At 40.4% G+C, this 25496-nt stretch overlaps 1 protein-coding gene across 2 annotated transcripts in view; it reads right to left on the bottom strand.

Annotated features, from left to right (window-relative positions):
- The window catches only part of MAGI2 (membrane associated guanylate kinase, WW and PDZ domain containing 2), a gene marked incomplete at its 3' end in the record, with an annotated part of 1305599 nt that overhangs the window by 137868 nt on the left and 1142235 nt on the right, over positions 1–25496 (bottom strand). For both annotated transcript variants that reach the window (XM_082632410.1, XM_082632411.1), the window contains exons 13-15: positions 16830–16871; positions 9503–9594; positions 2955–3147 (exon numbers count right to left, since the gene is read on the bottom strand). In XM_082632410.1, coding sequence (XP_082488536.1) covers positions 2955–3147; positions 9503–9594; positions 16830–16871 — 327 coding nt within the window. The remainder of the gene's footprint in view (positions 1–2954; positions 3148–9502; positions 9595–16829; positions 16872–25496) is intronic.

Below are 25496 nucleotides of genomic sequence, written 5' to 3'. Positions count from 1 at the left end.
CTAAATATCGGAGCCGGGAGCATGGATAAGGCACCTCTCAAAACTAGTTTAAGGTGCAAGATCTGTGCTAAAATTATCCGGTAAACAAAACTGGATACATTACTGGATGTTTTCATCCTTTATCCTTTACGTTTTCATCCATCATTTCTCACTTTTGAGGATCTTGTTTGCCATTGCCTAATTGAAAAATCTGCCTTTCTATCTTTAGTGTGTACACTTTTTTTGGTATGGTAACATTTGGAGCAGGTTTTTATTTTAATTTTTGCCCAGTGTAACTAACCAGTCTGTATCTCTCATAATTAATGCTTTTTTTTTTTTCTCCTCTTCAGCATCAACCAGAAAACCAGTGCCCAGTGTCTTCTGAGGTGAGGCAGGATATTTGTACGAGTGGAGGCAAGCATAAGGCTGAGCTCCCTTCGGCCCACCTCTTTTTCCATTATATTACTCCTTTGTGCAAGAAGGTGGTGACGCTGTCTGTCTTCTTGTTCATCTTCTGTCTCTTTACAATCTGATTACTCATTTCCCCTCAGCTTTGAACCATCTCATCCTAAGCCAGGCTTGCACCTCCCACTGCATTTGCTTAAGAAAGCATAAGAATGATGCTAACAAGAACCCTGAAAATGGCATATCCACTGTCATATCCATTTGTAGCTATCTCTTCTCACTGTTGGAGAAATGGCAGCTATGAAGAAAGGCTGTCTCCCTAGGCCCGTTTAAAAAATCTGCTCCATCCTATTTCTAGGCATTGACTTGACGATCAAAGTATCCTTTGCTGAACTGAATTGGTTTCAATACTCATGAAGCTTTCAAGGAAGAGTGGGCTGAACTAACTTGGAAACTCTCCTGGTGTGAACGAGCAGTCTGCAGCAAAAACTTTTCAAAAATTAAATGCACTTGAAATGCACCTGAAAGCCTAAATGAGTAAAGTTGGTAAGAACTGCAGCAAAGAGCATCTTCACAGAAGTTGCATGATCCACAAATTGCAAGAATACATTTTTGAAGCGTTTGGCCTACACTGCAATAGCCTGGGTTGATTAGAACAAAATTTAATTGACAATAATCAGCTGGTGGCAAAGAGAGCATGAAATGATGTTGGTGCATCAATTTTTGCACTTTGCAGTGTACTTCCTTGTAAATCAGTATTTTTAAACTTATCTTTGGGTTACAGAACATATGGCACAGCAAACTTTTTATTAAAAATCACTTTGGGGGGCTTCCCTGGTGGCGCAGTGGTTGAGAGTCCGTCTGCCGATGCAGGGGACACGGGTTTGTGTCCCGGTCCGGGAAGATCCCACATGCCGCGGAGCGGCTGGGCCCATGATCCATGGCCGCTGGGCCTGCGCGTCCGGAGCCTGTGCTCCGCAACCGGCCACAACAGTGAGAGGCCCGTGTACCGCAAAAAAAAAAAAAAAAAAAAAAAAAAAAAGTCACTTTGGAGTGTGAGAGACAGTTAAATGTTAACTGAGCAAACACTGTCTTCCTCGGGGCATCTCGCCCAAGGATAAGGCATAATTCAAGGTGTTTTACTTCACTGGGTCAAGTGGTCTGCTGTGAATTTCTGAAGACGAATGGCACCTCTTAGCAAAACCTCCATAATACAAGACCTATAGCAGTCTCTACAGGTAAGGGCTGATAATTCTTCTGACTTACCCTTTTAAGTGATAGCTCTTATTCAAAATCTAGTTTCTACAAGACTTGAATAGAAGAGGATTTTTAGTTCGACTAATAAACCTTATCCTCTCAAGTGATTCACAGCTGTGATTAGCTGGTGGCCCTTTTTTAAAAATGCAAATGTGTTATGATAATAGCACATATGGAAGCCTCCTCATGGTAGGGAGTGACATTTGCTAAAGGTTGGTCTAATGTCTTTGAATTCACTGGACAGGGGGTTGGTGGTAGAGTAAAGAAAGAAGCACTGGCTGGGGAGATGGGTCTCTGCATGATCACTGACTCACTGCAGACCGCCAAGGCATCTGCTGAACCTCTGGGCCTCAGTTTGTCGTCTGTAACACAAGGGAGCTCACGCTGCTCTTTCTAAGGCCCCTCCTAATTCTCGTATCGATCACTGCGTGTGAGAAGCAGTCCAGGGCTGAGTAGAGAGGCCAGCAGGCCACCGGGGCAGGTGACAACAGAACATCTCTGGCACTGTCGCTCCTGCAATTCACAGGGCAAAGCACAGGCGGTTTGGGACAATATTCCCAATATTACTGAGTGCTCAGAGGATTAAAAAACAGTCTAATGCTCGTAATGGACATATTCCTTATAAACAGAAATCGTTTTTGGGGGGGTTGAGAGATGGTAAAGAGAGCTAAATTGAATCATAATATGACTAAGAGGGCTGACTTTTAAAAGTATTTCTTTGGTGGATTCTTTTATGAAGCTGTAAAGGTTGTAAAGGGAGTAATTACTTCTAATTTCTCCATTTCATGACTTTGGAGTTACATGAATTGGGCTTTCTCAGAGTGACATATAGCTGTATTTTTCTAAATCAGAGTAATCTTCTTATTGTTACCATTCATCAGGCTCTACAAAGGAAGTTAATTTTCCATCCTCGTTGCCTTTTTATGGTATCAAAATGCTGTGTTCCTTGTCTTGTAAACACAATGAAGAACATTTTCCAAAGCTGTATTTTTCACTATTATAATGTTCTTCTTACACCTGGCATCTACCGAAAAGCCAAGAGCATACACATCTTAAATTAGCCTCAGGCTTGGCTAGAAATTTTTAATGACTCCATGGAAAATGTCAGCCTCAAAGACTGCTTAGAAATGTACTAGTGGGGTGAAAATCTGCACTTTCAACATCACAGTTACATCTGGCATATCACGGTTGGTCTTTTCCCTCATATAATATAGAAACTGATTTAAAATGCCGTCTCCAGTGTCCTGACCCTGACTCACAAAAGCATCTCACCACCTAACCTCCAACGCTTGCTGCTGGTTCGAGTTACATACCTCCACATAGCACCTTTCTTCTCACAGTGAGGTTGACCTGCCCGTTCCGGGCTGCATGGTGCATAAGGTCAATGACATAGCGGTGGGTCTTGCCAGCCACTGGAATCCCGTCCACGTAGACGAGCTCGTCTCCTGGGTGTAGGCGGCCGTCTCTGTCGGCTGATCCCATGGCAATGACAGCTCCAATCAAAATCTAGACAAGCAGTGAGAAGAAAAGGATGTTTATGCTTCAAACCTCCTTCTTTCCTTCCTTTCTTCCATCTATCTACTTACCTACCAAGTAACTCAGTAGAAGATTTTATTCCGTTTACGTCCCCTGCCCCAAATCTGAACATATACTTGAAAAATGAAAAATGAAAAATGAAAAATGAGAGGCTGAAAGGATACCCTCCTAACTCTTCCAGGTTGCTAACTCCTCTCAGAGAAATAAATGTTTTGAACTTGCTCCTGATGGCCATGAAGTCTGGGGGACACTTGCTAAGTGGTTCATAAGCAATCACCCTTAACCCCAAATAACCTGATGTTATTGGCCACCGTACATGGGCTCTGAATTGAAACAAACTGGGGATGGAATTCTAGCTCCACTTCTTTATTTGTGTGCCGTGGGCAAGGCTTTTCAATCTCCGCAAGCCTCGGTTTCTTCACCTGCAAAAATGCGGAAATAAAATAATAGGACCTACTTCACGGAGTTGTTGGGAGAAGCGAAGGAAATAGTGCATGGGAAGCATCTAACTTTGCTCAGGGCATGTAGTGAGTGCTTGAAAAATGTCAGGGGAAAACTACCTGCTGTATATTATTAAATTCAGATAAAGGTTCAAAGTGTTTTTTATCTTTTAATTTTTGCTTTGCTTTCAAAAGCTGGTGTTAAGGATAAAACAAAACAAAGCAGAACTCACGGCTGGCCTTCCCTGGACAGCTGACCTACTTAAAGAACAGTCACATCTCCTCCAGATTTTTGCTCCATTTCTTTGAATACTTTCTTAGAGCACTTCCTCTGCACAAAGGATGTCCCCAGCTCTGCCTGTCCCCTGCAATGCTCCTGCTGTTCAGGTGGCCACCATACCAGGAAATTTGGAGGTACGCATCTGGGAAATGTGCATATTGTTATAAATCTCTGAACCAGGGACTGTGATACAATGCATAACCATGTAAGGTTTCCTACTTCCCATTAGAAACACTCAAATTAGTGTCCATTAGCAAGGCTTTTTTTCTTTCTCAGAGGAAAGGCAATAGGGCTAAATATTTTAGTTTTGCTATTTAATCTACAATTTTTCCAACTCATGAACCGCAGAGTTCAAAAGAATAGTTTTTCTTTTGCCAAGTGGCTTAGCCTCACAGCATCTGAAGGCAGTGGTTACCATTAGTCTGTTAATATTACAGAGGCTGTATTCTAGGTTGTATTTTAAGTCTATAAAATGATCCCTTGCTCACGGATTGATTTCTTTCAGGCACTAATTTCTTTCAAATCTCAGATCTGTGGATTCCAGTTAACTTGCAGAGTTGCTCCATCACGACCTGAAGCCTTGTGTGTCAGCAGGTTTGGCAGCAGACGATTCCTTCTTACTTGGTCACACTGCTCAGCGTGGCCTGTCAACACAGATCTGAATGCCCAGACCTCCTCAGGTATATGCAAAATTATGGTCTGGAGAGTTTTCTTTTTTTTCCCTGAGGACTTCATAGCCTTGGTCCACTGAATAGCTCTCTTTATCCATAGGAATGAACATTCCCTACCACAAGGCTGTTTTTCCCCTATTCTTGGGGGAGGGTGGGGAGTGGAGAGTAGATTTGCTTCCTTGTTGAGTATTGGTGCTCTGATGACTGATTCATTATTGCTCTCACAGGAAACACATTGCCGGCCTTGGACTGCTGGGCTACAGCAAATGGCTGTGCCCATATGCTGCAGTCCAGCAGTCGGGCATGCTTCTGATATTTTCCATTTTCCTTTATTGTCCTGTCAACCTGAATTTATGAGTGTCTTTCTAAAGATATTCCAATCTATTCTTCAAAAGACTCAACCCGCTATGGAGCACTTCAAAGATTTATTAAGTGCTTTGTGCAAAAGCCAGTTAAAATGAATGTTTATGTTCCTCCACTGCCCCATGAAAAGCTGCATTTAGCTGGGTTAGCCCAAAGAAAATGCTTCAACCTTTAGATTTCCTGTATGCCTCAGTGGGAGAGTTTATAGCTAGTAACAGAGAAAAAATGGCTAGAGAAATTCTTAGCTTAATTACCAACATGAAGCTATAGTTCTGATTCTAATTGATGAAAAGGAATGAAAAAAATAGGTTACAACTAAGAAGCTACCGGTGCAATTGGGCACTCTACAAAAACAGTAAAAAAAAATTTCACATAGGAAAATTCTCATTCCTCTCCTGCTGGAGGAAAACAGCAAAGATATACTCTTGAAGTCATCTTCTGTGTTACTAGTTTAATATCATCCATTAAAAGGAGAACCCCAGTAAAACATCTGTTTTTCTGTTTTACTGCTGTGATATGAAGTACCCTCCTCGCTAATTAATTCATTTTTCCAGCAAGTATTCATTGAGTCCAGGGACACTTCTAGGCACTAGGCATCCATCAGTGAAGAATAAACAAAAATCCCTGTTCTATAGAGCCATTCTAGTGGTCAGACAGTAATAAATGTAAAAATTATGTTGTACGCTAGCAGGAACGTACTATGAAAAAAATAGAGCAAAGTAGGATGGTGGGCGGGTGTCAGCTATGCAGCTGAGGTGGAGTTCGGGCAGGTTAGATCAGGCCTCAATGAGAAGCTGACATTTGAGCAGAGACTGAAGTTCACTGGATACACTTTTTTTTAAACTTGAAGCTTTCATCTTCAAACTTTACTTTGTTCTATCAAATCTTACATATTTATTTCTAAATAGTGTCTTCAATATAATACTTCAATATAGCTTATTATATAGTATTGTAAAATTATTAACAATATATATATATATTATTGTATAATCACATTGGATAATCCACCCTCTACCCTTTTCAAAGCAAGGCTGTCATAGTTATGAAAGAAACTTGAACTGAGCTCAGCGTGGGGAACTGGAGCAGGCCTTAGAGCTGCTCATCCATGGGCTACACATATGAGTTACACTTGCTCCTTCCTTCAGGAACTGCCGCTGGGAAGAGGCGGACCACGTGCGCTGTCACTGCTTCTGCCTCTCATGCTGCTGCTGTTCCTTAGCCTTTGGCCAGTTTACACCTTTGTGCCCTATATTTCACGGCTGACACAGAACTTGCTCTATGTGTCTCTCTATTCAGGAAAGAAAATAACCCCAAACTTTTTTTTTTCCTTGCATTTGAATATGCTTTGTACACTTGACACATTTGAGTAGTTTATTTCCTACCTGGATAGGATAATCTATGATTCCTACTTGCACTGTTAACTCACATTGACTTCCATATATACGTTCTTACGTTCATCTAAGCTCTTGAGAACGTACTTCAGGATATCTGATCCTTTAAATCAGTAGTTCTCAAGCTTTAGGGTGCACATGAATCACACCGTGAGCTTGTTGAAACAGAATTCTGCATCTACCCCGAGAGTCTGATTCTACAGGCCTGAGGTTTAACCTGAGATTCTGCACGTTTAACAAGCTCCCAGCAGGTGTTGGGTGCTTCTGGTCTGTAGATCTAACACGATTTGAGTAGCAAGGTTCTGAGTATTCTCACTTGGTCCAGTGGACACAGAAGCTATGGTCTCACTGGTCACGTTCCAAGTCCACTGAGGGACTTTCCCTCAGGTACCTGGCTTGAGCCTCTTGCCCCATCGTACTGGTCACTTTCCAGGACTGCTGAGTGCACGACCTGGGCTCCCTGACCCATCAGGCTATATTTTCCTTCTGCTCTTGCTGACCCCTGGCTATACTGGCCAGTGAGCCTTCCCAGCCAACACTGGCCTTGCTCTACTCATCACGTCCCTGTGACCTCACTGGATCCTTCAACCTCTGAGGACCCGCTCATCAGCTTTCTCATTGCCCTTGGAGGACTTTATCCTGCCTCTCTTGCTTTGGCCCTGAAGGAACAGCTTGGTGGCAAAACAGATCAAGAAAGACCCCTCCACACAGACACCCCCCCGAAACAAGTGACCTGGCCTTATCTTTCCAACCATCTTTTGTAAAAAAGACAAAAGAATCAAAAACTCCACAACTTCACTTTATCTTAAAGGCTGTGAAGGCACAGAACAAAATGATGTATTTGATGTGAAATAACAGCAATTCACATTCAAGTGGCTGATATCCCCGTAAGCCAGGGGAAAAAACTAACACAAAAAAGTGAACCAAAACTAAGCGACAAACAAAACTAAACCCACCTTTACAGTCCTTTTAATTCCTTTAATTCTTTCCCACACTACCTAATGTCAGTCTAAACCCAGCAGGTCTGATCTGCAATAATTATAGCCCAGGGTGACTTGACAAGGTGGCAAGCAGATTTCCAGCTCTAGCCTTCCGAAACTCTTCCACAAGTTTGCACCAGACTCGCAGGCCAAGGCCCCTGTCTATCATCGCCTCTCTCTTTCCATGAACAGTTTTTCTCCACACAGGCCTTTCTCCACTGCAGTGTTTTCCAAGCCTTTCCATCTTAATGCCTTCCCATGTCTTTGCAGCTCACAGCTGGAAATCCCATTATCATTGCTTTGTAGCAATTTCTCGTTTCTTTCTATTTCTATTATTATTTAACTGTGAAAATTATTTCCTCTTGCAGGAAAAAATGCCCATATGCTTGTTTGAGCTGGAGTCCTGCTGTTCATTATTTGCCGAAAGCGGTGCTGTGGTGTTTAATGTGCACCCTGAGATGTCAATACCATTTTGTCTATATGAAGGCAGAAACCCATTTGATATAATATATGAGACCTCCTGCAGGGTGGGGACCAAGTCACTTCACGCGCCTCTCCCTCTGTAGCACATCAGCAATTAACTGAGGCTAGTGCATTTTGTTTGTATATTATCTCTGGACTTACAGTGGAGGAAAGCAGGAAGGAAAGGCATATGGGAGATCTTTACAGTAGACTTACGCTTCCTGATACAATCTTTCTGAGGTGCAACATTCTGGTCAAGACACTATATTCTGGCTTTGAATGCTTCAGGGAGATTTAGGCTTCTACTTTATGGTTTAACTGTCAGAATTGTAACTTGCAGCCTGAGCTTGTCTTAAAGCATTCAATTGAAAGAATAAACCAGAGTAGATCTAAACACAATGAGGATAACCAGCAAAACATGTAATCTGAAGAGGTTTATCATAAATACTGAATGCCTGCCCACCGGAGGACAGAAAGGACTCAGGAGCATAAAGCCAGTGTCCAGATCGGCTGGGAACCTGGGAACCTGTGTACCGACTCGGCAGAAAGCTGTCCTGAGGGGGGTGGTAACCACTGGTTGCACTCAAACACCTGAGCGTCATTCTGAGCAATATGTGTTCCATTTGGGTAACAATTCTATAGTTTCTGTGCCAGGCCAAGATCAGCTAGACCTTTCCCTTCTGGAGTCAGCTGACACTATGCCTTTCCTATAACTCAGTCATGCAATCCCTTCTATCTCTGAAGAGGGGGAGATGGGAGAAGAGAAGACGGTGCTATGAATGTGGTGCTAGTTTACCCACAAAGCAGACAAAGCATGAGCCTATGGAGGTGGGGGGAGTCCAGCAAAGTAAGAGCTGTGTATCTCAAAGACTGTATTGAAGTAAGCATTATGGGAAGAACTGGAACTTTGCTGTTTCCCCTTACATTTATTTTATAGTTTAATTTTTTCCTTGTATTTATGTATGAGAAGGGACCTGACCATATTTCAGTGCTTAGGGACTATTTATGAGCCTTTTATGAACCTGACATAGTCACATTGGGTACCACTTAAGACACGTCTTTTACAATGGGTGTTTTATGGCTGTTATTTTAATACACGCTCACAAGTCTCACTTTGCTGTGTTTTTTTGTGTATTAATGAATATTGTTATTTTATGCAGTCACTCTGATGTATCATATATATAATTTCTCCAGAGCCCTTCGCAAATTCCCAATATTGTGCCAACTGAAGCTGACTTCGTGAACATCCTCTCATGGTAATCCCCTAATTCAAATCTGGAGAGATTCTGCAGCACTGAACTTGATTTTACTTCTGTTTATCCCCGTGTTTTCTCTCCTCTGTAGTTGTGACTGAAAACATACACCATTCTGCTGTTCCAAGTCATCTCCTCACATATATCTTCTGTCACACTGCATGTTTATCTGTGAGCTGCTGCCCAGAGAGACTAGGGGTCCAATACAAGTAAATAATTGAAATATTGAAGAGGAATCCAATCCATTTTAAGAAAGAGTAATGTCCCTCTCTTCATGAAATGTGCATTGATTTATGATGATATGGAAACACTGGCATGTTTTGAAAACTCAAATACCAAGAAAAAAACAAATAAAGCAAACCTCAAAAAATTTTTATGTGAGTCCTAAAAGATTTCTTTTTTTATATCCTACTGAATGATGTTTCCCTTCACCCATACACACACAACATAACCCAAAGTGTGGAAATAAAGAGAATTCAACTCACAGGCTGTCCAGGCTCATCTCCCCCGAGGATTCTGAAGCCAAATCCAGACTGCATCCTGCGAAGGTGAACATCCAGCTCCTTGTAATCCGGACCTGGCATAGAGGAGACCCCACTGAGTGATGAGTCCTGCCTCCCCCCCACCCGTGAGGGACTGAACACACCGATGATGGATTAATTTTGTGGGTGTGATTAATATGAGTGCAGTCCGAGTCAGTGAAAAGCACAGAGGATAAGAAAAAAATATATGGTAACAAAAAAGTAGCTATTCCAAAATTAGGTAGTCTCTGGATTAGCACTGACCAGCCAAGGGCATTACTAGGGTATTGCCATAGGCAGAAAGAGCACACAAATTTTCTGAGTGAAAAGAAAAAAATCAATGCCTCCATAATTCTTCATCTTCCTGAAAGGCTTGAGATTGCCCTCAAGAAGACTGGCTGTCACTTGGCGATGTTACTCTGACTAGAACAATTGTTTTAGAAATATGAGAGAACAGATGGCAACGCCCTGGAAGTACCTGGTAAAGGACTACTTAGTAATTTACTAGTAGCTGTTTATGACTTGATGTGTCCCAGTTAGTGTGTGTAGGGGAGGGGGATATACACTTACACCTAATAGAAGGTGTCTCTTTTAAAATTGTTAAAGTTAGAAAATAGAAAATCTGAACTTTTCTCTATTGAGGTTTGGGTGAAGGTTTGATTTTCTGACAAACTCCTTTAGGTTTTTCATAACCTAGGGACAGAAATTTGCCTGGGTCTAAGTGAACTCTTATCCCCCAAACATTTTAAAATGTGGAAACCACTAGTAGATTCACTACTGACTCCATAAACATATTCAAAATAAACTAGACGAGGGATATTTTTCTGTAGTTAGCTGAAAGAACAGAAATGTACTTAAAAATAAGCTGGGAAACTCTTCAATCATTTTTTTTCAACCCTAGAATAAACTAAAACCGTAAGAAATATTTTAACTTTTTAAAGAGAATATGATTTAACCTTACCCCCTGCCCCTGGCCCTTTGAACCTTCCCCAGGGGCAAATGTCTCACTCATGACTGGGCTGTGCATACCTTGAAGGCCACTGTTAGGATGTTAATCAATGATTAGCAACTTTGGGGAATGCTTATTAATGCCATCTTTTGCTTAAGAATTATTTAGTGATCTTTGGGCCTTAATGGTTTAAAGGAGGTATTAGAACTGATAGATGCAAGTAATAAGTTAAATTCTCCTTGCTTAAGCAGGATGGTTTTGGAAATTGGGAGGGGATTTCAGAAGAGAATCCTCATGAGACAGGAAGCTTATGTCTGAGCCATCTGGATATATAGTAATAGCCATAGTTGAGAGAGACACTCAATAAGTGATGGCCAGGCAAATCTTTTCCAGACTCTACAATAAGTGGAGCTGCTGAAGTGATGCAGTAAACAAAGCACAACAGAACAGGGCTTGCCTTTGTGCCCTCCAACCTGAGCTAAGCATTTCCAGTGATATGTGAAAGGCAAGTCACTCACTTCTGAAATGTAGGCATAAGCTGATTGTGTGTCTAGTGTTCTCAAGGAAAAAAAAAGCTGAACCAGACATATAAGTACATATGTATATATGTCCTCATCGTCCAAGGCTCTATGACTTTCGTGCCCTTTTATGACCAGATGCATGTATAACCAAGGTCTCTCCCATTCAGTGACGAGTATAAAACTCAAAGAAGAATAACTACCTGGATTTCCACATCCATTAGTCATCCTTTATGAATTGTATAGTCATTCATATTTTAAAGATACGACAACTTAGAAAAATTCAGTTCCTCTTAAACGCTTCGTTAGAGTTGAGTGGTAAAAGGAAAATGAAAACTTTGCCCTACACTCTACAAGTCTCAACTGACTTTTGAACTCAGTTTATTCCGAGGTCTACAACATTATATATGAAATCACATATTGGGGTGTGTGCTACTTTCAGGACTCTGGAGGCAAGTGGAGCAGCCCTACAGAGTCATGGCAGGTACCTGTATTTCTCCCAACACAGGCAGAAAGGCGAGGGGAGAGGGGAGGGTGACAGATAATATCCAGTCACTGTTCAAGCCTCTAAAACTTGGTTATATGGCTGCTCACATCAATCTCTTCTCTAGGTTCCTTTAAGCTTAGAGGACTCGAGACCATATATACATAAAAATCACAAAGAGAGCACAATATACTTTTGACATTCAAAATGATAAAGCTAGCATATGTTTAACCAGAACCTTCCATTTACCTGTAGATAGTCTCATTTTTGCATTGCTGCTGAGTATGGTAAGTGAGAAATTGTTCCTCCAGTGCCTTCAGCACCAATCCATATTGCATGAGGAGCTCTACAAGGACTTTACCGTGTGATCCATTTTATTTTCTAAGGAAAACTTTCCCCCAAGGAAATGCTGAAATCATAACAATCCCAGTAATGGCATTTTTGAGATGTGCCAAGGTACAAGGGAGTTGTCTTGGGTCAGAGGATGCTGTGATTCCTGGGAGAACTGGAAAGCTTTTCCTTAATGAATGACTCAGGACTCCTTTATATTTAGGAGAAAAATATAGATCTATGTTTGCTAGTTAATTTTATTTAACTCTGAAGAACTCTGAAGATTTAAGCAGGGAATATATCCTCCTCCCCCTTTTCTTTGTGTGCGTTTTGGTGACATTCCGATCCCCTGACTACTGCTCTGACCACTCTGATTTCAAATATAGGGTGATATATGCCAACCATGTCATCTTCACCCTCCATTCTTCCAGGCCAAGATGGCCAGCTTCGTGGCACATGTGCCCGTAGAGAGGCAAAAAGAGACCCGTTAGAGAAGTGTGCATGCAGATGTAATTTACTTTTTATTTCTTTGTTAATTCTGAACACAGACTCAGGCTGCAGGGCATGGAAACTTAAGAGAAATAGTCAACTTGGAAAAAGTTTAAATGATGGATTGTGCCTTAAGGCAGTTTATTTTTTTCTTTTTCTTTTTTTGGTTATTGTTTAAGGAAAGTAAGAGCTTTCAGAAAGAGAATTTTTCCTTTGTTTCTCCCTCCCTCCGCCCACCCATCTGAGTCTGGCTTTAGAAAATAACTAAAGCTATATGCACATAGCTGGAAACATTACTCTTCTTCCTTCCTGCTTTGTTAGCTCTCTTGAAAGATTATGATGTTTCTGATCCTCTCCTTTAGCTGCTCTTCTGGCCTGATGACATACTTAAAATGATTGTTATCATGCTTTCTCTCTTCCCCTGTCAATGCAAGGACTTAAAGCAAAGAAATTCAAGGGCAACTCTTCACCCCACTGTTATAGAATTTAACAATCCTCACCCCTCTCCCCAGTTGGTTTGCAAACCATGCACCTGGCAGGTTGTTAGATGAAGGGGTCTGGGGGGCACCTAGTGGGACCTGAGTCACTCTGGATGTCACCCAATCATGCCCCTACCAACATCCCCCCCCCTTTTTTTCCTTCTGTCTTTGTGTTTAGTCTGTATCTGTGCTCTTTTTTCTTTTTTTTCTTCTTTTTCCTTTTCGCAGAACTGTGAGGGGTGCTCTCAGACATTTCTTGGTGCAACTCAAGATGAGGCAGTCATTGTGAAGAAATGGACTAAGAGAGTCAGAAAACTCTTTGGACGTTGGTGTTCAATGGTTAGCCATGGCCAGTGTTGCTTGTTCCTTAGAAGTTGGGTCCTAGGATCCTCAGGCATTATGAAATAATGCATCTTAAGATCCTCATCCCAGATGGGACTTCACATGACCACGGTGGCAAGCTACAGAAATGGAATTTACAAGTCCTGATTAATCCTGGGCTCTCACTAATATGGAAAAAGCTACATCCAGGTAGCAGGGTAACCTCCGTCATAATAAAGAAAAGCAGAATTTCAAAAGCTGATTCTTATTTTGTACTAAGACGCCAGGAAGACTTCACATGCTATATGTACCCTTGGTCTAGCTTTTGAAAGACATGGTTCTGTGCACTGCTTCAGGAAAAAGAATGGGTGACTGAACACAACTGATTAATTTTGTGAATGGATTCAAGCTTCAAAAATGCAAAGAATGGCATTTTTATGGATTAATTTGGCACATGGAATGCTGCTGTAAACACGTCAATTAAATTTTGGTACTTGAATCCCCTTTCATGTTTTAATTAAACATAAGCACCACAGGCTTATTATCACATTGTGACACAGATAATGAATTCATTCCATTTTTCCTCTTGAAAAAGTATTAAATTTTTGGCTTTTCCTTGGAAAGAGATCTAGAAAAGACAGTACGAGGAAGGAATCAAGAATCAAAGGTGGTTATTAAATATGTCCCTGACCAAAAAAGAAAAAACGTCCCTGGCATCTGGATTTCCAAGGCACTCTAGATACAAATGAATTAAACAGAAATTAAATAGTTTTTATTGATCGAATCTAACGTTACCAGGTAAATAACTAGCACATTTTTGTCTTAAAATAATCCCTTCTCTCTACTTTTTTCTCTTTCTACCTTTGGTAATATGAATGTGGCCAGACATGTTTTAGCCATAGTAGAAGCCATCTCCCACTCTATTTGGTTCTCTTCAAATAACCAAAGCTTTCAAATAAACTCAGATTTTCCCATGGGAAATACTCCCTTGCTGTCCCCATCCATTTCTCTCTTGAAGGAGTGGTCTCTATGGAAGCCTTCCCTCTCTCTCATGTCTGACTTCCTCCTGCCGGTCTGGTTTCTGTTCTCTTGGCATTACTGAATTGCTCTAAGGTCTTTGATGACATCCTAATGACCAAATCCAAAGGCCATTTTTTTCCTGGCTCATTCTGATTGATTTCTGTGTCTCATTTGATCCTGTCGACGCACCCTTTATGACCCCTGATTTCTACTGTTTCTAAACAAGAAAAGGTCTCCTTCCAGAAGTGATTTCTACTCTTGGTTTCCGTGATATGCCACACCCTAGTTTTCTTGTCTTCGGGTGGGATTGTTCATTCAAAGGTCCTGACTATGGATTCATTGTTCTTATTAACATTCTCCCTTGGTGATGGCATAATTATCTTTGTCTATCTCTAATATTCCATATGTGCAGCGTGTAGGAGTTGCTTAAATGTTTCTTGAATTTGTTTTAACATACTCGCCAATCTAGTGTACCTAATAAACCACAGGGCTATTCTACTACTGAGTTTTCACTTAGCTTCATAATTACTTTAGGACTTCCTACCGTCAATTTTACCTCTGTACCTAAGCATCTTCTGCAGCTAAAGTTAATAAAATACCTTATAATTATGATAAATTTATATGAGTCAAAATCGTGACATATAATTTGATAAGGAACATTTTATAAATATGAGAAATAGTATAGGAGTTCTACTTATTTTGGATAGAGTCATAATTTTCCAAAATAGTTTCCTAACTTGTGTGGACACTGAACAAAATATTTGGATTGGTTCTTTTCCTGAAAATCTGGATTGCATAGTAGTATAATACACTCAAACTACATTACAACTTTTCTCTTTCAGGTAATGTATATTTCTTGAAATGTAAAAATATCATTTTGCGCATATATCAAGGTAATGTAAGCTCTTGAGGAGTTCCTCTCTTTCTTCTTCTGTTTTTAAATAAAGTACCTTCAGAAGCTGAAATTTTCAAGAAATGTGCTTGCTGTGGCCAGGAAACCGAGGTTTAGAATCTCAAATTAAATCCTGCTTTCATTTTGCAGCTGTAATCACTAGGCCTCAGTTTCCCTCTGGTTATAGGATATTCTTAAAAATTACAAGGAGTTTACAGTCATATATTCTTATATACTAAGAATAATTATGCTTTAAACATTTTCAGACCAAGCTAAACAAATACTTTAGACATTATTTGGGGACAAAATGCTAAGCAACGTCTCCCGTATTTTCTACATATACCAAAAAAAAAAAAATGACATGGAAACTTACAGAATGAAATGATCTCAAGCACATATATTCTCCAAGGGGTGTTAGAACATGCTGAGATGGGTAATGAGCTGTCGTCATGGAAACACTCTAGAGATGTGTGCTGTGAGCCCACAGACCTGAAACAGTACTATTGTTATGAAACGTTCTTTTCTACAATTGTTTCAGTGTTCTCACTTTCCATCTAGTGGTCTAACCTGCTGTTCAAAGCACTTCCTAAGAGTAAGAAAATCTGAATATTCCTTTACCTCCTTCACTTCCATAACATTAAATATTTCAGTCCAAACCAAATTAACAACTATTTTCAGAATAATTAGGTCAAAATTTTTTTCTTTTAAGTAAATTAATTTATTATAACTAAAAGCTCTTAAACTTGAAACTACACTATTCTATTCTAACTTAAAATACTATTGAAATGTAGCACTTTATAATTGGCATGGTTTAAAAAAATTAAATTGATACAGGTATTTACTTGATGTGAAAAGAATTTCATTCTACATTAGCAATATATATATATATATAGATATTTTTTTTTCTGGTGTGTGGGCCTCTCACTGTTGTGGCCTCTCCAGTTGCGGAGCACAGGCGCCGGACGTGCAGGCTCAGCGGCCATGGCTCATGGGCCCAGCCACTCCGCGGCATATGGAATCTTCCCGGATCGGGGCACGAACCCACGTCCCCTGCATCGGCAGGTGGACTCTCAACCACTGCGCCAGCAGGGAAGCCCTGGCATATTTTTAATAAGTTCTCGGAAATGTCTAAATTGCAAATCTCTTGAGATACTCTAGCTTCTTATTTCTATTTATCTAGTCCAGTGCTGTCCAAAATAAACAAAATGTAAGTTACACTGGTAATTTAAACATTCCTATTGACCACATTTTAAAAAGCAAAAAGAAATAGGTACAATCAGTTTTAATAATATACATTTAACCTAATATATCCAAAATATTATTTAAGCATTAATCAATATTAAAAAATAGTCAATGAGATATTATACATTTCTTTTTTTTTTGTACTAAGGTTTTGAAATCTGGTGTGGATTTACACACGTCTTACAGCACATCCAAATTCAGAGTGGCCACATTTCAAGCACCTAATAGCCACATGTGTCTAGAAACTTCTGTATTGGCTAGTGTGGATTTAGTCAATCTGGTGGCTTTCTTTGGTACCTGGCTTTTAATCTAATCTTTTACTAAAGCATTTTATGAAAGAACTTAATGAATATGACGATTTTCCTTTGTCTTTTGTTTGTTTCCTTGGCAGCCATCAGGCCAAACTTGGTGAGACTTGCCCTCTACCTTAAATATATGCTTATGCGGGTGAGTGAAATTAGCATGGTGATTATATACTAATAAACTGATGCTACTCAGAAGAATGATTTGTTACACAGAATGGAAGACATTTCATTCACAGGACTGTGAGCACTGAAGAATACTTGCCAGAGGAATCCATTCGAAAACTGGTCCTTGGTGGCACTTGTTCTGGATGGGAAAATGGGGAATTAAAATTGAAATTCATTTACGGCATTTTAAAATTCATCTTTACTTTTTTTTTGGTTTCAATTAGAACTTACTCCCATTCTTGTTCTCGTATTTAATGATTTTTTTTTCCTCTAAAATCTATGGAAGTTAGTGGACAGATTTACCTGGTTTTATGTATATGAATATGTCTGTAAATGTATTTCTTTCACATGCAGGCAAAAATCTGAATTCTTTTAGATCAGAATGGAAAAAAAGATCATTATTTCCAAACAGTAAGCTCTGATTCTCGTTATTAGAATGCTTATTTGAAAGTAAAGTCAATCCAGAACCCCAAATATACACACAATAAATAAAGGTCTTTGAAATCATGTTATGATATTGTGCCATCAAACACTGAAATGAAAAGTGAAAAATTCAATCAATGAATATGTTGATTTATGTATACCAGTCCAAATATTTTGACACTTACAATTATTTGGATAGTTGAAGTTACGTATAAGTAGTTGAGTAAAATTGGTTTCTATTAGCAATAGGGATCCTTCATGGGAACTATGATGTCATCTATGCTACAAATAACATAAAAGTTTAGGGACATGAGTGTAAAATACTATATATATTCCATAATATATATATGAAGTACTATAAAAAATGGGTATTTTATCATTAAATTTAAAAAATTAAAAGAAGACCAAATTCTGATTGCCTTCTTACTGAGCTTTGTTTGCTTTGAATAAAGAGTTCTATACTATTCAACACAAAAAATAGAAGCCTCTTGAGGGCGATAATGAGGCTGCTCCCCAGGGTACCCAGCAGAGCTAGCCTCACTCATGCTGAGGAGAATGAGACTCCCTTCCAGGCGATCTGTCTTTTCACAGTAAATTAGTTTTCCAGCAGAATTGTTATTTATTTATTTTTTTTGCAGTACGTGGGCCTCTCACTGTTGTGGCCTCTCCCGTTGTGGAGCACAGGCTCCGGACGCGCAGGCTCAGCGGCCATGGCTCACGGGCCCAGCCGCTCCACGGCATGTGGGATCTTCCCAGACCGGGGCACGAACCCGTGTCCCCTGCATTTGCAGGCAGACTCTCAACCACTGCGCCACCAGGGAAGCCCAGACTTGTTATTTTTTAAGAAACCTCCATGTTTACTGTGACTGCTTAGGATTCTGAATTGAGAAATATCGTTTCATCATAAAGATGGAGCTGTAACAGGGATGGAAGATGGCTCCCTTCTAAACATTTCCATTAGTTGTAAAGGTGACACTTTACATTATCATGATCTCACTAGGACCTACTTGCCATCAGCAATTAGACTCAGTTTACTTCAACCCCGATGGCCTCATTTTTATTCATGGAAGTACTTTGGGGTACGTTGTCAACTTGTGCTACCACCAAAATGCTTTGACAAACTAAATAACTTTCAATCAGGGACTGATTTTAGAGTTTACTTCTCACATTTCCACCCTGTTTTATCCCCCATCCGATTCCCGGAGCGTTAAGTTTTAAACTACTGAATGAAATAAATTTATAAGCTATCGGATTGACTCTAATTTCTAAAATACATGGGAAAAATGTGTCTCCAACCTAACTTTCATTTCACTATCTTTATTACTTAGCGATTTCTTTCTCTATTAAAAGGAACTGTTAGAAATATAATATGCTAGCTATTTACAAAGCTACTCAAAAATTACTATTTTTGAAATCAGATTTCCAAATTAAAATTTACATATGAAAAATGGCAAACAAACTTAACTGGATCTACTGATCTCTTTTTCAACATACTATAACTGCAAAGTGAAGCATAATATGATATATCAGAAACTCCGACTGAAAGGCAATTTTTTTTTCACAGATCAAACCATAACATAAATTATACTCAAGACAGCAATAACGGTTTTCCTGAAAAAGGTACAGGAAATTAACCTTCATAGTACAGTTGAGGACATTTTAAATGATAATGTTATTAAATTTTTCTGGTCTTTTTATGATTCTGATATTAAAGTCACTGATAAAAATGTCTTAACATTTACATATCATCTTATTTTGATTTTTCACTAAAATAAAATAGTGCTCCAGAGAACATTTGCGGGTGGTACTGGGCCACCCACAGGCCACTGGACACCAACAGTGTCCAAGCACATTTGGCCAGGGCTTGATCTAGTAGCGTTCAGACATGTAGATGTTCTCCTAGAAGCCAAGGTGGCCTTTCATGATCACTGAATAGCTGCGCAGCTATGGCAGCCATGAATTGATCAAAACCCTCCCTAAACCTACTGATGTTTCCAGCTTGACTGTATTGAGTATTTAACCACAAGGGCAAAGGAGAATGGAGAAAAGAAGGCTCAAGCAGAAGCACCTGCACAGGCTTCAGAGCTCTGGTTCTGAGCACAATGAATCTACCATATGTGTTATGGTTCCCATCATCAGTTTCCATTTAGAGTCTCGAGTGCTGTGCTGCAGTGGACGGTATTTTTACACCACCCCAGCTTCCCAAATAGCTCTGCCATAAGGATGGGAGACAGTGCAAACTATAAGCCTTGCTCACTAGTAACAAGGAAAGAGCAGCAGAAAAAACAGATGGTTTAGAAATACCACCACCCATTTGGGATAAGTTATGAATTATATGCACATTACAATACTGAACAATGAAAGAATTCCACAATGAACAACAAAAGTGCAGGATAAAGGCCACAGGCGTGACAAACACAGTCGTCCATTTTTGATCAGCTATCAATTATAATTTCATTTCAAATATAGTATTAAAAACAGTCTTGTTCCTCCATTATGCTCTTGAACTGGCCTGTGGTTACTCTTGATTACCACCTTTGGTACAATACTCATTGTTTATTATGGGTTAATACTTCCTAATTTCTCAAAAGAAAGATTGATTGTGTGAGCTCATTTTGAAGAAATTCCAGAGGAATTTCTGTTCTAAAGAGGTCCTACCAGAAGGCACATTATACCATATGGATCCCTGACACTTTTTTTTTTTTTTTTTTTTTTGCGGTACGCGGGCCTCTCACTGTTGTGGCCTCTCCCGTTGCGGAGCACAGGCTCCGGACGAGCAGGCTCAGCGGTCATGGCTCATGGGCCCAGCCGCTCCGCGGCATGTGGGATCTTCCCGGACCAGTGCACGAACCCGTGTCCCCTGCACTGGCAGGGGGACTCCCAACCACTGCGCCACCAGGGAAGCCCCCTGACACTTCTATGATCTACATTTGAGTGATGTCTTACTGCAAAGGAGTAAGGACATGTTGTACCTCATAAATTATTTATTCATAATAACCAAGGTTCAATGTGAAGAAAAAAAAGTTTGGACGACCTCAGTTATAATTCAACTTGGGTTCATACCAAGGGACAGAATCATTAGGGAAGAGTTTCAGGGAACAAAGATTCTTCTTCTCTGTCTCTTTTGGTTTTCATCAGCTTGTCTGCTCCAGCTTCTGAGGCTTCAGTGGGGAGTATGCCCAAGAAATGGTCCCATGAGCCGAGGTGACAAGATAAAACTTTAGAATAAGTCTGACTTAAAGGAAAGTGAAGCAGCAGGCCAGGGCCCTCATTCCTAAATGATCAAGTTCCTTAGCATGAGCAAAACTTTATTTTGTAAGATTCCAAAGTAAGCCATGCTCATTTTCTTTGGGAAACACTTTGTATTGCCTTGTTTGGCATTAAAAAGAGGAGCCAGGATAAGCATTTTTCTGCAGTTATGTGTGTACAGTCTTCCTTAGGAGCAGAAAGACAGACAAAATTAACTCCCTTTTGGTCCTGTGATTATTGTGGTGATGAATCTGATTTATTCTCTGTGATAAGAATGAGAATTTCTCTTCACTTAAATGAGTAAGGCCTCACCGCCATACTTTTTCTACTTAGTTTGCCGTGCTCTAGACTTGCACATCTGTATAGTTTTCTGGGTATGGAAGGAGTTCACCGGGTGTTTGGCTACCAAAACAAGTTACCACATACATCTTTACCTGAAATTAGGGATAAAACATGTATGGACAAAAACTCAGGGAGCCAAATAAATTAGCTTGAAAGAAATTATTTATCTGAGTAGGCTTTAAAATTTGTATTCAAATTCAGATGTATGCTTTTCTTGGACAGTAATGATGTCTCTCTTTAACAGACTATGTAGTAAAGGGAAGTCATATCAAATGAGGACAATCTGAAGTGTGAAAGGGGAGCTATTAATTATGCCAGGACAACGCAGAGGAGGACTGTCTCAGGCAAACTGGCAATATGTAGTCTTATGGGTAAGTAGGCCATTATAAAAATGTTTCCTATCATATCAGACATATGTGGTTGAAGCAATGATGCAATCACATATAGAGAAAGAATGGCAGGAGGAGATGGGAGGGCGGAAAGCAGTGAGGGCCTTTAGAAATAGTCTTTTCCCCCCAACGTTAGAAATGGTGTACAGAGCCCAACAGTTAAAATGTTAGCATACAGACTGAGACAATTCAAGCCTTTCCTCTTGTAACTGCAAAGAAAATTAGTCTTTCTTTCATGAGATTTATGGGAAAAGGAGGAGTAAAAAATACCATGGCTTGGGCTTCCCTGGTGGCGCAGTGGTTGAGAGTCCACCTGCCGATGCAGGGGACGCAGGTTCGTGCCCTGGTCCGGGAAGATCCCACATGCCGCGGAGCGGCTGGGCCCGTGAGCCATGGCCGCTGAGCCTGCGCGTCCGGAGCCTGTGCTCCGCAACGGGAGAGGCCACAACAGTGAGAGGCCCGCGTACCGCAAAAAAAAAAAAAAAAAAAAAAAAAAAAATACCATGGTTTATCTCATTACACAAAGGTGGGTATTTTTCTTTGCTTTCAATTTTAAAAAATCCATGTAATGGAAACAGCAAGAAGTCAATTATCAACAGAGGCTATTACACAAAGGAAAGTGAGATTTATCTAAAAGTACTAGATGGAGATGAGGGTGGGTAGATTTTTGCTATTTTCTGGAAATTGCTGGTAATGATAATAGGGTCATGTTAGTTGAATAACTAACATGGAAACCCAGAAATGCCACTGGTCAAAATTTCTTTGCGGACTATTTAGGCATGGTTCTTCTATTACGTATACAAGCTTTAAGCTTAGGTGGAATGAAGTTAATCGGGAAAAATGTTCTTTTTGCGTGGAGCGCTCCAGTAAGAACTAATGAGATTTTTGATAATTAAAAGATATTTAACACAAGACATTCTCCTGATTAAATATCAATTTTGCACATGGAACGAGAAACTATGGGTCTAATTGTCTAATTATATTTAAACTATTGTCTATATTTACTGCACATTTTGCTTGTTAAAATACTGATATTATTTGCTCTGCTGTATAATACAATGTCATTCAGGAATTGCTTTCCTATGTTTTTGTCCCCAGTTTCACTGTAAGCTTCATGTGAGCAGAGATTATGTCTCACGGTTTTTCTCTTGTGGAGCGCGCAGCAGAGTCTAGACACATACTGTGTTTCATACATGCTTGTTGATTGATGTGGAGCCTGAAGACGCCACTTCTGGGCACTCTGCCTGATGCTCTGAAGTCAGAGGCACTGCCTTGCCTGCTGGGTGGAAGAATCTTCTTCCCCTCAAGTCCCATGTCATCATAAGAAGATCTTATGAAGACAGGAGGTGTTTCTAGCCTTCCCCTCGTAAGCTTGTACTGGCCATGTTCTGTTTCCTGTGGCTCTAGTATCCTACGGTTGTCTTTGTTTGTTTAAAATCACAGCATTTTTTTTTTCAGGAATACATCTTTATTAAGATGTCCTGTACATGCATATTAAAATGTCAGCATAATCTAATTATGAGCCAAATGAGGCACAGCATCATTTACATCATTTGATACATTTCCATCATTTGCAGGGGACTAGTGATTTGAATCCAAATACTTCTTGACAGCCTGGATATAACAAACGTTCTGTAGCTCTGTATAGCAGAAGCTTGTGGGTGGAGGTACATTCTTTTATTTGGTGACTGCAACCCAGTTTTGAACGTGAATGCAAAAATTCTGTTCAGCATTAGACCTAGTTGTAAAGGAGGATACCATGAGATCATTACAGGTCAGGGAAAATGTCAAAGGACTTGGTTTAGACAGCTTTGGTTAGGATTCCCTTCTGTACTTTCTGTGGTCCCACTATTTCTTCTCCAAGGAAAAAGTCTGGGGACACAGACTAAGGAGAGCCAAAGCTAAATGTTATACATGTAATTCAAAAGAATAAGAATAGAGTGGTTCACAAAATTTCAAATATGGGTCTTTTGTTTAGATGCATGCATTTCACGGTCATTAAAAGAAAACCCTATCTGAAGATGATGAGACATAGACTGAGCTTTCCCTACATTCATTACAAAACATTTTTTTTAGCATTGTTCTAAAACTTTAAATGAGAGGATGAGACTTTTTCCACAGTTGGAGACAGGATGCATATAGAGGGCAAAGGTCTGTTCTGTTCTATCAAAGACCCTGGGATGCGAAACTGAGAAAAACAGACTGAACTGATGAGCTATCCAGAGATTAGAGAAAGTGGTGCCATGTTTTTTTTGGTTTCCTTCATCTTCAGGGCAGAGTTTTTCTTACCGTGACATGATTTCTGTGTTTCATTCACACTCCATTTAGTGTTATGAAATAACAGGATAGAAAGAGAAGGATGGGAAAGGAAATGCGCTTGCCCTCTTTCGGCTCCTAAGAGTTGTGACCCTGAAAACATTTTTGTGACCTTAGAAACATTAGAGAGAGCTGAGAAAGCAAGAAGTGTGTGTGTGTGGGTGGGGGGGGTTGTGAGATGAGAGAGGCAGCCGCAGAGCATATGCAGGGCTCCGCGGGCAGTCAGGATGTTTGTTGTTCAAGTGGCTCAGGACGCAAAGCAAAGGGGGGTACAGAGCTCCCAGAGGAGGACTGAGAAAGAAAGTCACGGGAGGTTAAGGCAGATTGGTTTGCTAGGTTAGTTACAGGTGTGGAGCGGAAAGGCGATGAACAGAAGGAGCATTGCAGGGGCTGGCTAAAGAAATCAGAATTCGTGTAGTGCTGAGAAGAAGGTCATGCACAATTCCTGCTCACAAGCTGAGGGCACAACAGCATCAGACACCATAGAGAAAAGACGGAATAAATACCAACATTGCCTTTGTCCTGAACAATAAGGCCTTGCGTTGGTCAGGAAACAGCAAAAGGATGGGAACAAATGACTAACAAAGGGACAAAAACAGGAGGAAGCATCTCTCGACACTCCCTACAGGGAACCACAAACTTCAACAAGCCAAGGACAGGAGGATGAGATATTCCACCTTCTGAGTTAGAGCTTCACCTGTATCCTGATCTCTCCTTGTTTATACTTATTCTTCTTGTCTCCCACTTAAATTCGTGAGAGCAGGACATTTTACTCCACTTTGGTATCTCCCCATGGTACTGAGGGCCAAGTGGGTATTCAATAAATACTTGCTTATCGAAGCAGAAAAGGTATTAAGAACTGTGCTGACAGGGAGATCAGCTCGGTGCTCTGACCACCTAGAGGGGTGGGATAGGGAGGGTGGGAGGGGGACGCAAGAGGGAGGAGATATGGGGATATATGTATATGTATAGCTGATTCACTTTGTTATACAACAGAAACTAACACACCATTGTAAAGCAATTATACTCCAATAAAGATGTTAAAAAAAAAAAGAACTGTGCTGAAATCTTCTCAAGTTTTTTCAGTATAATGACCATTAATACCCTGAATTCATACCCTGTATTATACAGTGAAAAATGCCTACTTCGTTCTAATTCTATCACAGCAAAAACATTCTAACTGCACAGCCCTTTAAAGACATTTCAGTCATTCCGCCAGAAGGAGAAGAATCAAATACAGTAGCCCTGACACAGCCAATTATTTTTATAAAGTGGCAGAGGGGTGCGGTGGTGGAGGTTCATTTTTTTTTTTTTTTTTGCTGTACGCGGGCCTCTCACTGTTGTGGCCTCTCCCGTTGCGGAGCACAGGCTCCGGACGCACAGGCTCAGCGGCCATGGCTCACGGGCCCAGCCGCTCCGCGGCATATGGGATCCTCCCAGACCGGGGCACGAACCCGTATCCCCTGCATCGGCAGGCGGACTCTCAACCACTGCGCCACCAGTGAGGCCCGAGGTTCATTTTGATAAAGATGATTTCTCAATGGCCTGCTGTCCTAACTAGTTTATCAGCCAAAATTACTTTTACAGAGTTGTAGAGGATGGGCAAAGGGATATGCCTACTTTTCCCCTTACCAGTGTAATTCTCAGCCCCTGGGCTCATCAAAGAGTAAGCAGATTTGAGATCCTCTGAGATAACACACAACTTAAAACTTGCTATTCGTGCTTCAGATGATAAAGTTGGAAAGAAGACACTGGTGGAACACCAAAGCAAAGGAAATCAGCAGACCATAAATGGGAGTGCCCGGAACCAAACCCTTCTCACTAGGCTAGTTTTTTCAATCCATTACTCAAGTTCATATGGTACTGTGTATTTTCCTCATATATTATACATCCATGGCGTTTAGATTCCTGTCCTCTAACATTCAAAAGAGATGACCTGTGAGATGGTGGAAAGAGGCACAATGAATGTATATGCAATATTAAAAAGCTCTGTTTTCTAATATTTATAAAGTGCAATGAAATGATTTTAGAAAACCTTCAAATAG

Source organism: Mesoplodon mirus (genome assembly GCF_964341445.2).
Source record: "Mesoplodon mirus genome assembly, chromosome: 9".
Lineage (NCBI taxonomy): Eukaryota > Metazoa > Chordata > Mammalia > Artiodactyla > Ziphiidae > Mesoplodon > Mesoplodon mirus.
This window is presented reverse-complemented; position numbering and strand designations above follow the sequence as displayed.